Here is a 17,289-nt window from a genome sequence, read left to right as displayed (position 1 = left end):
TCAGCAACCACCAAGTCCAGAGGCAAGAGTGGGTGTTCTGGGCTCCAGCGCCCCCAGAGGCAGAGGCCCAGCAGTGGTCCCTTTGGCCTGTAGGGAGACGCTAGGGCCGCCCTCCAAGATTGAACCTTGGAGGCTGGCTCAAACACTGGACAGCCTCGTCTTCCTTTAGTGCTCACTGGGGATCTATTAGCCAAATTTCATGAAGCTCTTAGAGACTATTTCCCATTCAGAGTCTGGGAGTAGCTATTTGGTTACTGAGGCTGCTAGGGCTTGCTTTTAGTCCTGGGCTGCTCTCCTTCCAGTTCCCAGAGGAGCCTGGGAGAAAGAGGTCGGGCTTCTTCCACTGGAGGGATGGCTTCAAGGCGGGGATAGACTAGGCCGAACCCCTGTACCCCAGGCAGGAGCCAGGTCAGCCTTCCTTGCCAGCCTGACAGCAGGAGGAGGAAGAAAGTGTGGGTTCCACCATCCCATCTCCCGTGATCTCAGGCTCAGATTACAGCACCGCCCGTCTAGGCCTCTGACATCCTCTCCCACTAGCCCTGCAGCTCTAGGGGGCAGCCGGGAAGCTCTTGGGCCTAAAATCCAGGCAGCCCCAACCCCAGAGGTGATCTCCCCCTGCACTGAAGCTCCTGCCTGCCCTTGGCACAAAACTGCCAGCGTCTCCTCTGAAAACCCTGAAAAAACCACATTGCTCGGGAGAAAGGAGCCCCAGATGGGATTCCAGTGGCAAGACACCCAAGGACAGCCGAGGCGAGAATGAACAAGGAGGCCTAGAAATGTGGGCTCCAGGCTTCCCTTGCTTTCTCCAGTCTTGTGGGGAATCCATTCTGATACCACCAAATCAGACAGAGATCCTCAAGGCTGCTTCTCTCCCCACACCCAACAGCTTGGGGTCCAGCTGGGAGGTTCTTCCCCTGCCCTGTGGGTCCCTCACACATGGAGGCCACACAGCATGAATTCTCCCTGGGGATAAGAGCTTTTTATTTACACTTCTGTACACGGGTCAGAGATTTCTGAAAGTCCAGAATGGGCAAACAGGGAAAAGTATAGAAAATCCTGAAGTCCTCTGGGAGGAAGGGAGGTCCTGTCTAGTCCCAACTCCACAGGAGGCCCAGAGCATCATCTGGCCCACAGGACACCGGTTCCTTGGGACTTACAAGCTGAGGTGTGGAGGAATGTGGCCTGGCCTCCATCTGCTGAGAGACAACAGGAGAGGCTCCCCGAGGTCAGGCTGGCAAACAGTCCGGGCACGCTTATCCCTCACAGGAGGTGAGCCCCTGCACCACGGCTGCCAGCCCAGGCCTGGAGGGATCAGCCCCCTGCCTGAACAACCCTGGCCTAAAGCAGGATGGGCTCTAGGAAGGATGGATGCAGAGGGCCTAAGAGGCACAGACCAGGAGGAACCCCATCTCCAAATCCTCAGGCTGCAGGGATGCCCAGGCTTGAGACCGGGCCCTGGTGCCCTCAGGGGCATCTGGCACACACAGGGCACCTTTAGCTGAAGAAGTAAGTGGATTCCTTCACCTTTTGAAGATCTAAATTTCCTATGGGAGGAATGGAGAAAAGAATGAGCCGGTGGGGCCACTGCTCAGAGCATCCCAGAGGGAAGGGCTTTCAAGAGTTGAGGGAAGAGTGAGACTGCCAACCAACAGGCCTGGGTCCCCTTCCCAGGTGCCCAGCCTTCCCTGAGCCTGCACAAAGGCCCCTGTGTGTGAGACTCGGGGCAGGGGCTAAGGGGCTGGAGCCAAAGCTCTCTGCAGGGTGCACCGCGTCTCCTCTGGAAGGGGTAGGGCGTGGGAGGCGGGCCAGAGCTGGAGACAGATGAATCAGGGAAGAGGCTCCGACCTGGCAGAGGAATCTAGGGTGGGCAGCCACCAGGCACTACACACACAATGCCCCTTCTTCATCCCTGGGGCTCTGCTCTGCTAAGGAGGGATGCCCAACCCCCGGGCGGACAGGCCGGAGGCCCGAGATGCTCCTCAGTTCCTCTCCTCCCCATCCCGCCCCTAGCCCAGGGCCACCCGGCCTTCCTACCTAGTTTAGGCACATCAGACAGTATCATCAGCATCAATTTCTGGTTGTCAGACATTTCTTCAGATTCGTGAGACCTACAATCAAAGTCCAGAGAGGAAAAGCAACAGCTGAGAATGACCAACAAACCGACTGAGGACCCAGAGAGTCAGAGCAACCATGAGGAGCAGCTGGGCAGGGCCAGAGGGATGTACAGGGCTCTGGGATTGGGCTCGGGTTTAGGTGGCCTGCACGTGATCCTCCCCCGGGAAACACTGTTAAACGGCAGTTGTGGAGACCTGGGTTCTGTTCCAGGCTCTGACTGCACTTGGCCTCGATGATCCTGAAGTGACTGCTAGAGCTTGGTCACTGGGTCAGGCTCTTGTACCCCAGGGGTTTCTGCCCTGCAGCTTCAGGGAGGAGAGTCCTAATGCCAAGGCCCTGGCCCGTCTGCTCTCTCAACCTTCCGGAGAAGGCTGAAGCTGAGGGGACTGAGCGAGCCTTCTCCCTGTCAGCGGAGGCCCTCTGGCCACTGGAGGAAGCAGATACTTACCAGGACCAAGGGCAGTATTTCGTTACCAGGAACTTAGATAAGTCCTGCAGGATGGGTTGACTGTGCAGATTCACAAACTGTTCACGGCAGACCTGGAAAGCAGGAGGAAACTGCGGCCTCAGCTTCCTTCTTGCCCCTTTTGGTTTGGGGGAGAAATGAAGAAGATTCCCAACTGAGAGCTCCCCCCTCCCTCGGGCCCCGCCGGTAGCCTTTGTCAGCAGATGGCCCCGACTATGGCCCGGCCCTGCTCAGCCTCCTCAGAGCCACGGCACCAGGGGGACCCAGAGCAGGCCTCGTCCGGGCTTTTGGACTCTCTAGGCACCTGCTACCTTGGAGTTGGCTTCATAAAGAAACACACCGCAAGAGCCCCCGAGGCTCTGCCCTGGTTACTGACGGCGCACAGGGAGAAGGGGGTGAGGGAGGGGAAAAGGAAGTTCAAGCAGGAGAGCCCTCACAACTGGTCTAGCCGTGCAGGAATTCCCTTTGGGCCTCCCACGGGGGCCGGCACTGGGTAAGGAAGGCCACTCACCTCATTCATGATGTCCACAGTGGAGGCGTGGGTCCAGAAGCAGTCATGCACAGACACAAAGGTCAGTCCCTTCCTGAGAGGCAGAAGAGGTGAGTGGGGGGCTGGAGTTACGGAACGAGCAGGGCCCGGGGGGAGGAAGAGCAAATGAGCCCTCTGGAGACTGTCACTTGACACAAGGCCCAGGAGAATGGCTGCCGGGGGCCCCTTTCCACCCCGAGTTCTGGGCGACGTCATCTACACCTGAAACTGCTCCCTCCCTGCCAAGACTCAAGACGTGTTAAAGGATAAAACTCAAGGGGCCCCGAGCGGCCCTCGGGAGCACGGGGGAGCCAGGAGTCTGCTGACCAGGGCAAATTAGAGAGGAGGCTCCTCCTGCCCCCACAGTGACCAGGCCACCATGGACAGCCCTGGAGAAGGGAAGGGCCACAGAATCAAGCCTTTTTAGGCAGGGGGACAGGGGCTGCTTCTTATAAGCTGCTGGTGGGGCCAACTGTGCACCCTGCGCCAGGAGCCGCCTGCTCACCTGTGACAGGACAGGGCCGTCAGCATCATGTGCGTGGAGTCCAGAGAGTGGATGAAGTTGGGGGGGAAAGCATTCTTCTGTTTCAGGGTGTTTGGTTTCCTGCAATGACGAAGGAAAGGGGCCACCTGTCCCTCTGGTTTCCGGACTTCCTCCTCCTCATTCCCAACAGCTGCCAGTATGCAAAGCCCCAGCCCCAACGTGGAAGCAGCACCAGATGCCCAGGCTGCGGACAGGGCGGACAGGGCCGTCCCCACCAAGCACTTTTAAGAAATCAGGGCCGGGGATGCAGGGCCTCAGCCTTCAGTTGGTTCTCCTGGCATGAGGCTGGTGAGGAAGAAGCCAGAGGGGAGGGTGTTCTGAGCGGGGTATAGGGGACGGCTGGTGCTAGGGTCTTAAATGAGAGATGGACACTATTTCCTGTGTCTGTAGAGGGAGGCTACTCACTGGTTGACATCAGAGCAACTCGAGAGGCAAAGAGACTGCAGATTCCCGGGAATCTGGGGAGAGAGCGAGGAAGTCACTCTTAGAATAGACAGATGGATGGACAGGCAGACAGACAGACAGGCAGAGGCAGCAATATATTCAGGGAATATGTCACTTACAGTCATTTTCTGGGTCTTGTGGTACGGCTGAATGATGGGAAGGCCCAGAGGGGTGACCCACTGCACAGCAGAGCCGGACTTGGAGATGACGTGAGCACTTTTTGTCAGCCAATCCTACAGAAAGAGAGCCAGGACAGAGGGGAAGTGTGAGCTGAAGGCTGTAGAAAAGGGTTTGAACAACACAAAGATGACTGGCCTTGGGGTCAGAAGACTTCGGACAAGTCTCTGCTGCCTCCCTTGCTCTCCTCATCTGCACGTCAAAGACCCATGATTCTTCACAGACACTGATCACATATTGTCTGGGACCAGTCCTCCACTAATGAGCCTCCTGCACCTGGGTAGGCTGGGGCCCTGGTCACTGTCACGGGCCCCCAGAGTTAAAACCAGAAGGCCTCAGAGGTCCCCTAGACCAATTCCCTCCTTCTGAGGCCTATCAAGGGAGTGACTTAGCTGAAGATTTGAACTCAGGCCTTCCCACTGCCCCAGTCTGCCTCCTGCCTTCTCAGGCTTCCTTAGCCTCCCTAGCTCCCAGGCTGTTAAGAGTGATCGAAGCACTCCACAGACAGACAAGAGATGTGCCGTCATGCCTGAAGGAGGAAGACAATGGTCCCAGACCTCCTGCTTAACCAATCAGCCCATCGTTGGCCAGCAAGGCTGGGGCACTCCAGAGGGGGCTCAGCCCCGGGTCCTGGGCACGACTTGTCAGTCCGGGGGGAACCTTGCTCATTAATTCAGTGTGAAGTCTTGTCTCCAAAGGCTGCTAGGAAGAGGGCACCAGCATCTGAGCCGTGGAACGTGGGAGGGGGAATGAAGCTGGCCCACCGTAGGGAGTCAGCCTGTATACTGGGGCAACCCTGACATCGCCCACTTGAAAGCTTCTGAAGGTCTGCGGAGAGCTTGCCTCCTAACACTCTGGGGACAGACAGTGCAAGGATTCTTACTGCCAAGGCCCCATGACCTGCTTCTTTGTGCTCATGTACCTGCTGGGACAAAGAGATCTGAACCCAGATCTCCTGATGCCCGTCTTGTAATCTTGTAAGCAGACAGAAGCCACGCAGCATGAATGGGAAGAGGAAAAGTACCTGGATTTCCCTGGTTGTGGAGAACATCTCACCGAGGCTACTGAAGACCAGTTGGGAGAGGTACAAGGAGGCCTCCCAAATGTGCTCCTGGCAAGGGGAAAAGGAGGCAGTGAGCTGATGGGGTCAGAGTACAAGGATGCTGCTGCCTGCCAGCAGCAGATCCCCAGCAGTACTAGGTCGAGGGCACTATCTGTACCCAGCAGGCATTTATGATTAGTTGAATGACTAAATGAAGGAATGGAGAAGCAGCTGAACAAGAACAATGAAGTTGCTGGAAAGGCTGAGATGGAAATAGGGGTACAGCCACAAACCAGGCAGGCCTAAAGGGGGTGAAATGGAAAAGATCACCAAATGCTAGACTTGAGGGGACCCTTAGAAGCCTGAAAGACTTTTGAGAACTTTTAAGAGAATAAAGAGATATTAAACTTATCAGGAAAGCCTAACCCTAAATTCATGGCATAGCAGTCAGTAAATCTGTGGACTCCCATGAAGCAAGACAGAACCTAGGTAAGGCTCAAGGAGAAATTCAAGGATGCGGGAGGGAACCTTGCTGAGTCATCAAGACAATGATCATTACTTGTATCTTTGGTGGGTCACAATTACAAAGCACAAGCAGGGGTTATTTTCTCCATTTTATAGATGAAAAGATTGAGGCTCTAAGAGGGGAGGTTACTGGCTGGGGAACTTTGGATCAAGCCCCTGAACTTGAGTCTCTTTATCTGTAAAATGAGGAGGCAGGATTAGGTGATCTCAAAGGGTTTACAGCTTTAACTCTGAGCAACTTGCCCAGGCTCACCTGGGATGTTAGGCGCTGCCGGTCCCCCTAATCCAGACCTCTCAAGTCAATGCCAGCCCAGGGCCCTTGCTGAAACATTTGACTAGCATTAAACATATGTGGGACCTCTTCCCAGTCCCCACAAACCCTCTCACCCTGAGTCAGGCCGGTTTGACCACAACAAGGCAATAATAAAACAGCAGCAGTGTTGAAACTGGAATTCAGTCGGCTGAGCTCTGCCATCACCCACGTGGTCTTGGGCAGGCCACTTAACCTCTTAAGGTCTCAGTTTGCTCATTTAAAATGTGAAGAGGGATGACTCAGTGTCCTCCGAGGTCCTTCCTAGGCCTAAAAGCTATGGCCTGTGATCTGTGTCTGGGGCACCTCCCAGCGCAGGACATGACTGCTGGCCACAGGGAGAAAAAGGAGCCAAGAAGGTTGCACTGTCTTCTGCAGGCTGCTTCAGTGGGTAGAGCGGGCCTGTGCCAGGTGACAGTGGCAGTGCTATGGAAGACTGAAGGCAGGAAGATCCGTTAGGAAGGAGACTGTTCCAGGGGAGGGGCAAGGGGAATGGGTTAGATGCAGACCCCAGGGCCAGAGCGGAAGGAAGGCCTACAGAAACAACACCAAGAATAAACAGCGATACACCCATACGTCTGTCAGGAGACACTGAAGAGTACGGCCCCTGCTTTGCTGGGCCACATCCAACTTTCTGCCCATCTGCAGTCCCTTCCTTCCAGGAATGCTACACACATAAACCTGTCCACATTTACCGCTGTGGCCTCCACCACCTCCCTGTTTACAAACTTGCACTAGAAGAGCTCAGAGGAGACATGTGACTGGTGTGGCCTCCAGGATCACAAAAAATCCCAGGTGGGGTGGAGCCAGGGCTGGAGAAACTGCCTGGGAGCCTCTGAGGGGAAGGCTGGGGGGCTTGGACCAAGTGTGGAGGGGAAAAGCAGGGCTTCCTCACCCTACAAGGACTGACCTTGGGGAAGTCATCCAGTTCCTTCAGGCGCTTCTCGATCTGCAGCCTGCCACCGTACTTTGTCACCCCATAGACCACTGTCATGACTGTCTGCTTCACCAGCTTGCGGTTGATGAAGCCCTCCAGGACTTGGGCTATCGACTTCCCTTCAGCAGCATCTCTCTTACGCAGCTCTTCTACCTATGTGGAGGAGAGGGGCATGAGGGACTGTGACCCCACTAATGGGGGCCTGAATGAGGAATCGGGAGGGAGGGACCAGAGCTGCCTTACCAGCTGAGCCACTCCACTGTATACATCCTGGGGAACGTCGCAGGGCATCAAGTTGACAGAGGTGGCCCCGATCACATCTTGGCCCAGAGCTGCGTAGTGCTGGAGCCCATTACAGGAACCATCCTAGAGAGAGAAACCAGGCTTGGAGAAGAGTTCAGAGAAAATCTTAGCCAACACTACAGAGGAAAACCGATCAGGCAAGCCAGGACAAATATGAGAGGTATAAAAGGGGTTAGTCTGATAGGAAGAGGAGTAAGGGGTACCAGCTTTAAATCCAAAAGAAAATGAAGTTGGGGACAAGGAAGGGTTGTGAAGACTCCATGGAAAGGAAGAAAAGAGCAGCTTCTGACAAAAACTAAAGTAAATACAATCAGGGAAAGTTTGGGGGGAGGGAAGAAAGCAAGAAGGAAGTCCATTTGGTCTGCCTGTCCTAGAATAATACTATCACAATCATTAGGAGAGTGAAAGATCCCTCATCTTTGTAGGCAGCAAACCCTGTTGAGCCCATCTGATCACATAACAGGATCAAGGAAAATCTCTTGTAATGGATATGGAACGCCTGGCCCCCTGCCTGGAGGGGAGGATGAGTGAGGGCATGAGGGGTTCAGCTTTGTCCAATCTCCTTCCATCAGTTCAGTCTGGATTCCTGTCTGGTGAAGAGCTCTTCTGCTTTGGCTCCAAGGCCCACTTCTGCTGTTCAGCCATCACCCAGGCTAGGCTCCTATTGCCTTTCACCAGGGACACAAGAGGAACTTCCTAGAGAGAGTCCTTCTTCTTCTGAACTCTCCCCTCTCCACTCTATTCAGCTGCAAAACAGATCTTTCTAATGCACATACCTCTGCTCCAGAAGGCTCAAGGAGTCCCTATCACTTCTGGAATAAAATACAAATTCCTGACATTCAGAGATCTTGGAAAGCTGGCTCCAGTCTCTTTCTAGATTGCTCTAATATAATTCTCCTTCATGGGTTCTAGGCTTCAGCCAAACCAGCCTGACTGCTATTCCCTACAAATAATATTCCATCTCCCTCCTCTGGGCATCTGTCCCTCATGCCCGGAATGTTCTCCTTAGCTCACATCAGCCTCCTAGAATCCCCAGTTCCCTAACAAGGCTCAGTACAGGTGCCCTAGGCTCCCCAGTTGTTAGTGCTCTCCCCACTGCCCAAAAAATTATTTTGTACTGATGTGGATATATTTTATATTTGTGAGCTCTTTTCCCCTAGGAATTAGGGCAAGGATGACTTCATTTCTGTCTTTATCCCCTGTGCCTGGCACACAGAGGCACACCTAAATGCTGGTTAACTGAGACCTCAGAGTCAGTTGGGGGGTGGGGACAGTACTGTCAGGTGCTCTGCCCAGACTCACTGCTCCCAGAAAAGTGAGGATGCAAGGCCCTTAAAACCTATCACTGAACTCCACAGTCAACTAGGCGGCTAGTGGATAGAACTCTATGCCTAAATTCAGAAAGACCTGAGCTCAGATCCAGCCTCCAACAGTTAGTTCCTAGATGGGTGATCCTGGGCTAATCACTTCAACTGTCTGCTCCAGTTCCCTCAACTGTAAAATGAGCATCAGAACAGCAATTACCTTCCAGGGTTGTTGTGAGGATGAAATGAGATCATCACTGTAAAGTGCCTATTAGTACAGGGTCTGGCACACAGTAGGTGCTTAATAAAGTTTTGTTTCCTTCCTCCTTTCTACCTGAGGCTGGGAGGGGAAATCTGGCTGGTTTCCATAATTGCCCACAGAATTTTAAGAGGGGAAGCACTGGGATTTGGTCCTACTTACATCTGAACAGAAACTCCTTGTACGTATAACTGCTCACCGACCTGAAAGGTCCCATGCATTCCGAGTCTCAGACTCTGAACACATGTTCTCCATGAGTGATCACCTAGTCTCCAGGGCCTGGAAACACCCTCTCTCCTGAGGCAGTCTGCTGTCTTATAGAACAGCTCCAATTTAGGGGATTCGTCTACTTCCCAGCAATTTCCCCATATTCGTCCACCAGGCAGGCCTCCTACCTTTGCCATGGACAGAACCATTCATTCACCACTATTCTCTCTTACCTGATGGATGGGGAAATGGGAGATGTAAGCTGTGGGATCTGGTGACCGGATGGCATTAGCAATTTCCATGCAGCAGGCTAGGGCCTGCCAGGGCTCATCGACATCCATCCACCACTTCCTTCCCTGGGGAGAGGAAAGCCTGTAGTAAGTTCTGGGTTGAAGCTGGCTTACCCCCCAGTGGAGTAAATGGGCATGCTGGCTAGCACAGTCCCCTCGTCTTGACTCACTCATTCTCAATAAGGGGAAGACCACGGAGGCTGCCAGCCACCCTACCTCTCCCACTGGGCTCAACAGTCACTTTCACCTACGTACAGTCAGTGGATTGTCTGCCGAGTCCAGGATGTCCTCCAAGATCTCGTTGGCATAGGCCAGCCGGGCCTGCAGCGACTCTTTCTTCTTAAGTCCTGTCAGGTTGATGAGGTGAATCTTTAACCAATCCAGGCCATTGGGCCCCAAGGGTTTGCCTTCAGCAAAAAGCAAGATCGCTCGGGTCATGTCACTGCCAAGGTGGTTGAAATGCGGTGGGCAAGGGTAGGCGCGGCCCCGGAAGTCCATGTTGTGGGGAAACCAGAAGATCTGGTCTCGCAGGTGGTGGGCGATGGACAGCTTATACAGGGCATCCATGCGCAGGCTATACATTTCCCGGGCGGTCTTATGGCACTGGGCTATCTCCCGCCGCAGCTTTGCCTTTTCTGAAGAGCTGGCCCCTTTGGAGAGCTCGTAGGATGGGGGTGTGGGGGCCTCGGACACAGGCGGGGGCACATCCAGCTTCTTGTTGCCCTTAGCATTGAAGATGGAGATAACGAGGTCTAGCACAGGCTGATTCACCTTCCAGGCACAGTTACCCAGCTGGGTGAGGGCATCAAGGACTGCGTTAAGTTGCCCCTGAGGGCAGCTCTCCAGCAGCTGCTGATGTTGGACAGTCCCGTCCAGGCAGCGCATCAGCTTGGTGGGGTGGAGGACATAGGCCCCAAAGTTAGGCGAGGTCCAAGGAATGGGGGGACACAGCATGGGCATGACAGAGACATCGAAGGTCAGGGTAGTGTAAGCAGCTTCATCCACCAGCTGAATGAAGGATGGGTGGGGTTTAATGAAACCAATCTGGGAAATCAATGAAACAAAGTGAAATCTTTAGACTTAAAATCAACAGGGCAAAGAAAAGGTTCCCATCCAGAATTTCAAAGCCTAGGCCTCCCACTCAACTCATCTATCTAACAAGAAGGTAGAAAAAGATCAAATCAAAACTAAGATGGCCAAACCTAGGGATCATTCTTCCTTCTTCTGTAGAAAATCTTTTGCTGGAACAAGAGACAAAGAACCTGGGCATGGGGTTCGTGGGAGAGTCCAAAGGACATAGAATATTCCAGGTGACAGGTAACCTGAACTTAATATACAGCAGGCACTTAATAAATGCTTGGTGACTTGAGATAAGTGAGACAAGGATGAGAGATATGATGGGAAATGGTTAGTTCCCTGGATAGTTAAGCCTAGATTCAACCTCAGGGCTTTTGGCTACAAATCCAAAGTCTGGTTCACTATAGCATGAAGTCAATAGGGTCTGGAATATTAGTTTTGGGAGACAGTGTGAAGGACAACAGATCTGTAGCATCCTTACCTGCTTTATGGAGAGGAAGGAATAAACGTGGTACAGCACGGGGATGAATCTCTTCGTTGCCTGGGAGGGGCTCAAACTGTTGGGCATGTAGATGGACTGCACCAGGATCTCAATAAGTTGGGTTCCCAGCCGCACCAATAGTACATCTGGCCAGACTTTCTCTTGAGTGAGGAAATTGGAGCAGCTGGTACCTTCTGATTCCAAGGTTTCCCAGTGCTCCCGAGGCAGGCAGGAGTCCAGCTGTAAATCCCAGAGAGAATCATCAGGGAGAAAGTTCCATCCAGCCAACCACTCTTACACTCAGCAGGCAGTCCCCCCACCCCCATTCAATTTCTTCTTCTGTGAAGGCAATGATGGATAAATTTCTTGTATAACTTCTAGCTCAAGGGCTCTATGAGGGTTTGTCCTAAGGATCCTCCTGCTCTGACATCCTGGGTCCTAAGAGTCATCCCAGCTCTGATATTCTGGGATCTAAAAGCCCTCCTAGCTTAGCTTTGATTTTCTTCAAAAATTTTCCCACATCTGACACTGTATATGTTCTAAGATCTCTCCCAGAAACCTTGATTTCATATTTTGTAACAAACACACACCCTGGGTAGTGGATCCCTCTATCCATTTTGGTCCAGAGCATTTCCTCATAGAACCACTGGAAAACTTGTTAACTATATCCATTGTTAGACTTAGATTCAGATATGGGGCCTTGCTGATCCTCTATATTCTGAGTTCGAATTGGGGAGTGGGGGTGGGGGTGGGGGAGTTCCTCTTACCTGAGTGTCCTTGGCCAAAAGATGTAGATAATTCATATACTTCTTTTTTAGTTCATCTAATACAAAGGATTTCATATTCATCTGGATTAAATTTTTGTTGTAAACCTTCATCCCAAGATCCATGACTAGGTGGACTAAGGAATCTCCATGTGGAGGCAAGTTGAAGAGGGCCTGGACAGAAGAGGGTGAGGGAACAAAAGCAGAGTAAATCAGGTTCTAAGGAGCAGACAGGGCTATGAGGAAAACCCAGAGTTGGAACTATTTGTACCCTCTTCCCAGTGAGGGCAAATATACCTGAAGAAGTCTGAGTTGGCTGGTACCTAACTGAGGGCTAGGGAAACCCAATGCAAAAATTTGCAAACTGACTGCAGGAGATACCCCACAAGAGGTTGGTCACCTACTATCCAGGTGCTTTTACCAGGTGTCCAGTGTGATGAGGGCACAGGTTCTATAAAACTATTTCTAGCAACTTTTTCTGTGTTGGCAAAGAACTGAATACTAAGAGGGTGCCTATCAAATGGAAGAAGCTAAACAAGTTAAGATATATGAAAGAATACTAATGAGATATAAAAAATGAAGAAGAGGAGAGTTTCAAAGAAACTTGTGAAGACTTGTATGAACTGATACAGAGTGAAGTCAGTCAACAAGAATTTATTAGTATGTGAAACACAAGGTATACAAAAAAAAAAAGGCAAAAAAACAGTCCCAACTCTCAAAGGAGAGAACATGAGATATAGGCAGGATAAACTGAATGTCATCACATAGGGAAGGTACCACAATTAATATCTATACAAGATAAACTGGCAATAATCAATGGAGGGAAAGCACTAGAAATTAAGGGGGATCAAGGGCTATCCTCTTAGACCTCCCTCATATGAAACTTATACCTCTAAACCTTGGAGTAATCAACTGCTCCCACCAGAAACTTTTGATAGGAGACACAAGATCATCTCCTTCCACTTCCCTTTCCTTCATTGGACGGTGTTGGCTGGGGGGAGTCAGAGCTGCTGGTGGCATGCTCTGATGACAACCCCTTGAAAAACCTGGAGAGAGAAAGCTGGGACTCTTTCTGCAGCTGTCACTGGCCAGCCTGAAAGAGAACTCTCCTCAGCTGTGTGAATTTTAGATTTTCTCCACCCTGCTTAGTCTTTAGAATTCTAGCAACCAGGAATGTATACCCTCCTACATAAGGATTAAGGGGAGGATGGCTTATGACCAGCCATGTGCTAGCAAGTGACAAATCAGAAACAAATGACTGACCCCCTGGGCTGTCCTAAGCCAAGCTTAAGCCACCATTGGTACATGTGAGACACAGGAAGTGATGTAAAGAACTGCCTATATATTTCATGTCACTTCCTGTGAGTGGCTCGGCGGTGTTGGGAGCTTTTGGCTTTTCCTTGACCTTCTGAAGGTACTAGCCTCCGAGGAGGCCCCTCATTTTGGAGGAGGCCTCACGACTGGAAGTTGAGCTAGATTTAGTCTTCTGAAAAGGCCCCTTGGCTGAGGCCTCTGAAATCCCCCTGGCTTAGGCCAGACTGGAGCAGATCTTCTTCTACCATTTCCCTCTTCTGCTTCTTCTTGATTTCTTCCTTCTATTGTAAATAAACCACCATAAATCCTACACTGACTTCAGTATTTCATTGGGATTGAATTTAAATCCCTGGTGACCACTAATATAGTATATTCAGTCTCAACCCTAAATTTTACCCCTAACAGCTGCCACCTCAGAGTATTTTCCTTATCTCTTGGCTTTCTTTCTTTAATGATTCAATTTCATTTTATTTTCAGTTCTAACTTCTTTGCCTTCCCCCACCTTCCCATATTCACTGAGAAGGTAAGAAAAACAAGATCGATTATAAATACGTAGAGCTGCAAAATAAATCGAGCATTAGCGATGTCTGGGGAAAAAAAAAAGAGAAGAAAATATGCCTCATTCTATTCTCTGAGTCCATCAGCTCTCCATCTGGAAGTGAGCAAGTTTCAGTATGTGACCTTTAGAACTGTGGTGGGTCACTGTATTGATCAGAGTTCCTGAGTTTTTCAAAGCTGATTCTTTTTCTAATATTCCTTCTATTGTATAAATAGTTCTGGTGCTGCTCACTTCACTTTGTATCAGTTCATACACGTCTTCCCATCTTTCTCCATCTCTTGGCTTTCTGGATGCATCCAATGATGCTCTGACTTCAGCTTGGAGTGCTAGCTGATGCCTCCAGTGTTCTAGTGAAGGACTTTAAAGTTGGGTCTCAAAGACCATCACCCATTGATTCCCATTTGAAAACATTACAGATGCGGAAATGGCACCAGAAAAATCAAGTAGCCTGCTCACAGTTACACAACTAGGAGGGGGATAGATCGGACACAGAGGCTATACATATATTACCCACTACTGCCTTTTCTCCTCTAATATATTATGATAGTTCTCTGTTCTTGGCATTTTGGATTGAAAAAAAGAGATGGGAATTTAAGATTTTGGTAATTAAAAATGATTTTAAACAATTTTGTGAGAATTCAATTACAACTATGATCCTTACCATTCCCACCATTTAAAAATCAAACATTTCCGCCTACCCCCACCCCCAACTCACAGATTCTTTTAAAAATGTTACTGTTCGGACTTCCGGTCAAGATGGCAGCTTAAAGAAAGCTAAAGTTAGGAGCTCCAGAAACCCTTCCTTACCGATCTCAAATGAAATGCTCCTAGGGCATCGAAATTCAAAACAAACAGCAGAATAGACCCCAGAAACACTCCTCCTGGACCTGGATCAAAAGGTACTGCCCCCCCAAGAGTCGGAGCCCGAGTTCACTCGGATCTAAGGGGAAGGCAAAGGGAAGGTCCCAGGACCCATCCCCCCCAACCCAGAGTGCTGAGTCCGAGGCAGCAGCAGGAACCTCAGGGCAGGCAGGGGGGCCTCGGGAGCCGGCTGTTCTGAGGGCCACCCCCCTGAAAACGACCTGAGCCAGTCGCGGGGGCACCCAGACAGCAGGGAGGCAGAGAGAGAGGGGGGGATCCTGTAGCCCCCTGACCAGAACCTTCCATCTGGGTCTCACTGAAGGTCGCTGCCTGAGGGCATACTCAGTCTGAGGTTAATCCTATCACCAGCCCTCAGACCTCCAGGAAGCCAGGGCACCTCCCCCCTCAGAGTGCAGGGTCATCTGAAAAAACAGTAACCCTCAGGGCTGGCAAAAGGGCCTCGGAGCTGAAGGCCGAATCCTGAAAACAACCTGACCCAGTCCAGAGGGCACCCAGACAGCAGGGAAACAGAGAGAGACAGGAGGAGCCTGTAGCCCCCTGACCAGATCCTTCCATCTGAGTCTCACTGAAGGTCCTTGCCTGAGGGCATACTCAGTCTGAGGTTAATCCTATCACCAGCCCTCAGAGCTCCAGGAAGCCACGGCACCTCCCCCCTCAGAGTGCTGGCTCTTCCAGCCCACTGAGGCACAGAAACAAGGGCCAAGCCATAGAACAGACAATCTGCCTAGGGCTAAAACCTCTGAATGCCATACAGAGATAAGAAAAGCTAATCCTCCCCACTCAGATAGAGATGGCAAACTCCACAGAAGCACAAAAAAACCCAAAATTCAAAAAAAAAAAAAAACAAGAAGAAGGGGGCGACTTTGGACACATTTTATTGAGCAAAAATACAAAACACAGAGGAGATAGAAGAGGAAACACAAGCAAATGCTCCGAAACCTTCCAAAGGAAATGGAAACTCTCCACAAACCCATGAAGAATATGAATCAGAAATGATCAAAAAGATGGAAGCCTTCTGGGAGGAAAAGTGGGAAATAATGCAAAAGAAATTCACGCATCTACAAAACCAGTTCGACCAAACTGAAAAGGAAAACCAGGCTTTAAAGCAAGAACTAATAAAGCAAAACCAAAAGGCTAAGAAATTAGAAGAGAACATAAATTATCTCACTGACAAGGTCACAGATTTGGAAAATAGAGGGAGAAGAGATAATTTAAGATTAATTGGACTTCCAGAAAAGCCAGAAATAAACAGCAAACTCGACATTGTAATACAAGATATAATCAAAGAAAATTGCCTAGAGATTCTAGAACAAGGGGGCAATACAGCCACTGACAGAGCTCACAAAACACCCTCTATACTAAACCCCCAAAAGACAACTCCCAGGAATGTAATTGCCAAATTCCAAAGCTCTCAAACAAAAGAAAAAATCCTACAAGAAGCCAGAAAAAGACAATTTAGATATAAAGGAATGCCAAGCAGGGTCACACAAGACCTTGCAAGTTCTACTCTGAATGATCGTAAGGCATGGAACATGATCTTCAGAAAGGCAAGAGAGCTGAGTCTTCAACCAAGAATCAGCTATCCAGCAAAACTTACTATCTACTTCCAAGGGAAAGTATGGGCATTCAACAAAATAGAAGATTTCCAAGTTTTTGCAAAGAAAAGACCAGAGCTCTGTGGAAAGTTTGACACAGAAAAACAAAGAGCATGGAATGCCTGAAAAGGTAAATATGAAGGAAAGGGAAAAGGAGAAAAATGTTATCTTCCTCTTTTACTCAAACTCTCTTCTATAAGGACTACATTTATATCAATCTATGTATACTAACACGTGGGGAAAATGTAATGTTTAAATAGGGGGAAAAGAAAGACCAAATAGAATAATCTTTCTCACACAAAGATTCACATGGGAAGGGGAGGGGAAGGAAACTCCTATAAGGAGAGGAAGAGAATTTTTACTTAAACCTTAATCTCAGGGAAATCAACTCTGAGAGGGAAAAACACCCAGATCCATTGGGATCTTGAATTCTATCTTACCCAACAAGGGTAGGGAGAAGGGAAAACCAAGGGGGATAAGGGGGAGGGAAAACAAAAAGGGAGGGAAAGAGAGGGGGGAGAGGGAGGGAACAAAAAGGGAGGGACTAAAAAGGGAAACATCAAGGGAGGGGACAAGGGGGACTGATTCAAAGTAAATCACTGGACTAAAAGGTAGAGCTGAAGAAGAAAAGGTTAGAATTAGGGAAGGATATCATAATGCCAGGGAATCCACAAATGACAGTCATAACTTTGAACGTGAATGGGATGAACTCACCCATAAAACGTAGACGAATAGCAGAATGGATTAGAATCCAAAACCCTACCATATGTTGTCTTCAAGAAACACACATGAGGCAGGTTGATACCCACAAGGTCAGAATTAAAGGATGGAGTAAGACCTTCTGGGCCTCAACTGACAGAAAGAAGGCAGGAGTGGTAATCATGATATCTGATAAAGCCAAAGCAAAAATAGACCTGATCAAAAGGGACAGGGAAGGTAATTATATTTTGTTAAAAGGGACTTTAGACAATGAGGAAATATCATTAATCAACATGTATGCACCAAATAATATAGCACCCAAATTTCTAATGGAGAAACTAGGAGAATTGAAGGAAGAAATAGACAGTAAAACCATATTAGTGGGAGACTTAAACCAACCATTATCAAATTTAGATAAATCAAATCAAAAAATAAATAAGAAAGAGGTAAAAGAAGTGAATGAAAT

General features: G+C 49.8%; 1 protein-coding gene across 2 annotated transcripts in view; it reads right to left on the bottom strand.

The window, feature by feature from the left end:
- Window positions 1-957: 957 nt before the first annotated feature.
- Window positions 958-17,289, bottom strand: part of POLRMT (RNA polymerase mitochondrial) — a 42,467-nt gene continuing 26,135 nt past the window's right edge. Inside the window, exons 8-21 of one of the 2 annotated variants that reach the window (XM_056822080.1) lie at window positions 11,778-11,948; window positions 11,011-11,250; window positions 9,708-10,496; window positions 9,396-9,518; window positions 7,333-7,455; window positions 7,063-7,242; window positions 5,300-5,386; window positions 4,218-4,331; window positions 4,060-4,112; window positions 3,616-3,714; window positions 3,093-3,165; window positions 2,564-2,655; window positions 2,035-2,108; window positions 958-1,544 (exon numbers count right to left, since the gene is read on the bottom strand). In XM_056822080.1, the coding sequence (XP_056678058.1) occupies window positions 1,495-1,544; window positions 2,035-2,108; window positions 2,564-2,655; window positions 3,093-3,165; window positions 3,616-3,714; window positions 4,060-4,112; window positions 4,218-4,331; window positions 5,300-5,386; window positions 7,063-7,242; window positions 7,333-7,455; window positions 9,396-9,518; window positions 9,708-10,496; window positions 11,011-11,250; window positions 11,778-11,948 (2,268 nt within the window). In that variant the 3' untranslated portion in view covers window positions 958-1,494. Of the gene's footprint in view, window positions 1,545-2,034; window positions 2,109-2,563; window positions 2,700-3,092; window positions 3,166-3,615; window positions 3,715-4,059; window positions 4,113-4,217; window positions 4,332-5,299; window positions 5,387-7,062; window positions 7,243-7,332; window positions 7,456-9,395; window positions 9,519-9,707; window positions 10,497-11,010; window positions 11,251-11,777; window positions 11,949-17,289 lie in introns of those variants that run through there. The other variant, XM_056822081.1, reaches the window with a different exon arrangement.

The sequence above is a fragment of the Monodelphis domestica genome, chromosome 3 (genome assembly GCF_027887165.1).
Source record: "Monodelphis domestica isolate mMonDom1 chromosome 3, mMonDom1.pri, whole genome shotgun sequence".
NCBI classification, from domain to species: Eukaryota; Metazoa; Chordata; class Mammalia; order Didelphimorphia; family Didelphidae; genus Monodelphis; species Monodelphis domestica.
The sequence above is the reverse complement of the archived record's forward strand: the minus strand, read 5'-3'. Positions and strand labels throughout refer to the sequence as shown.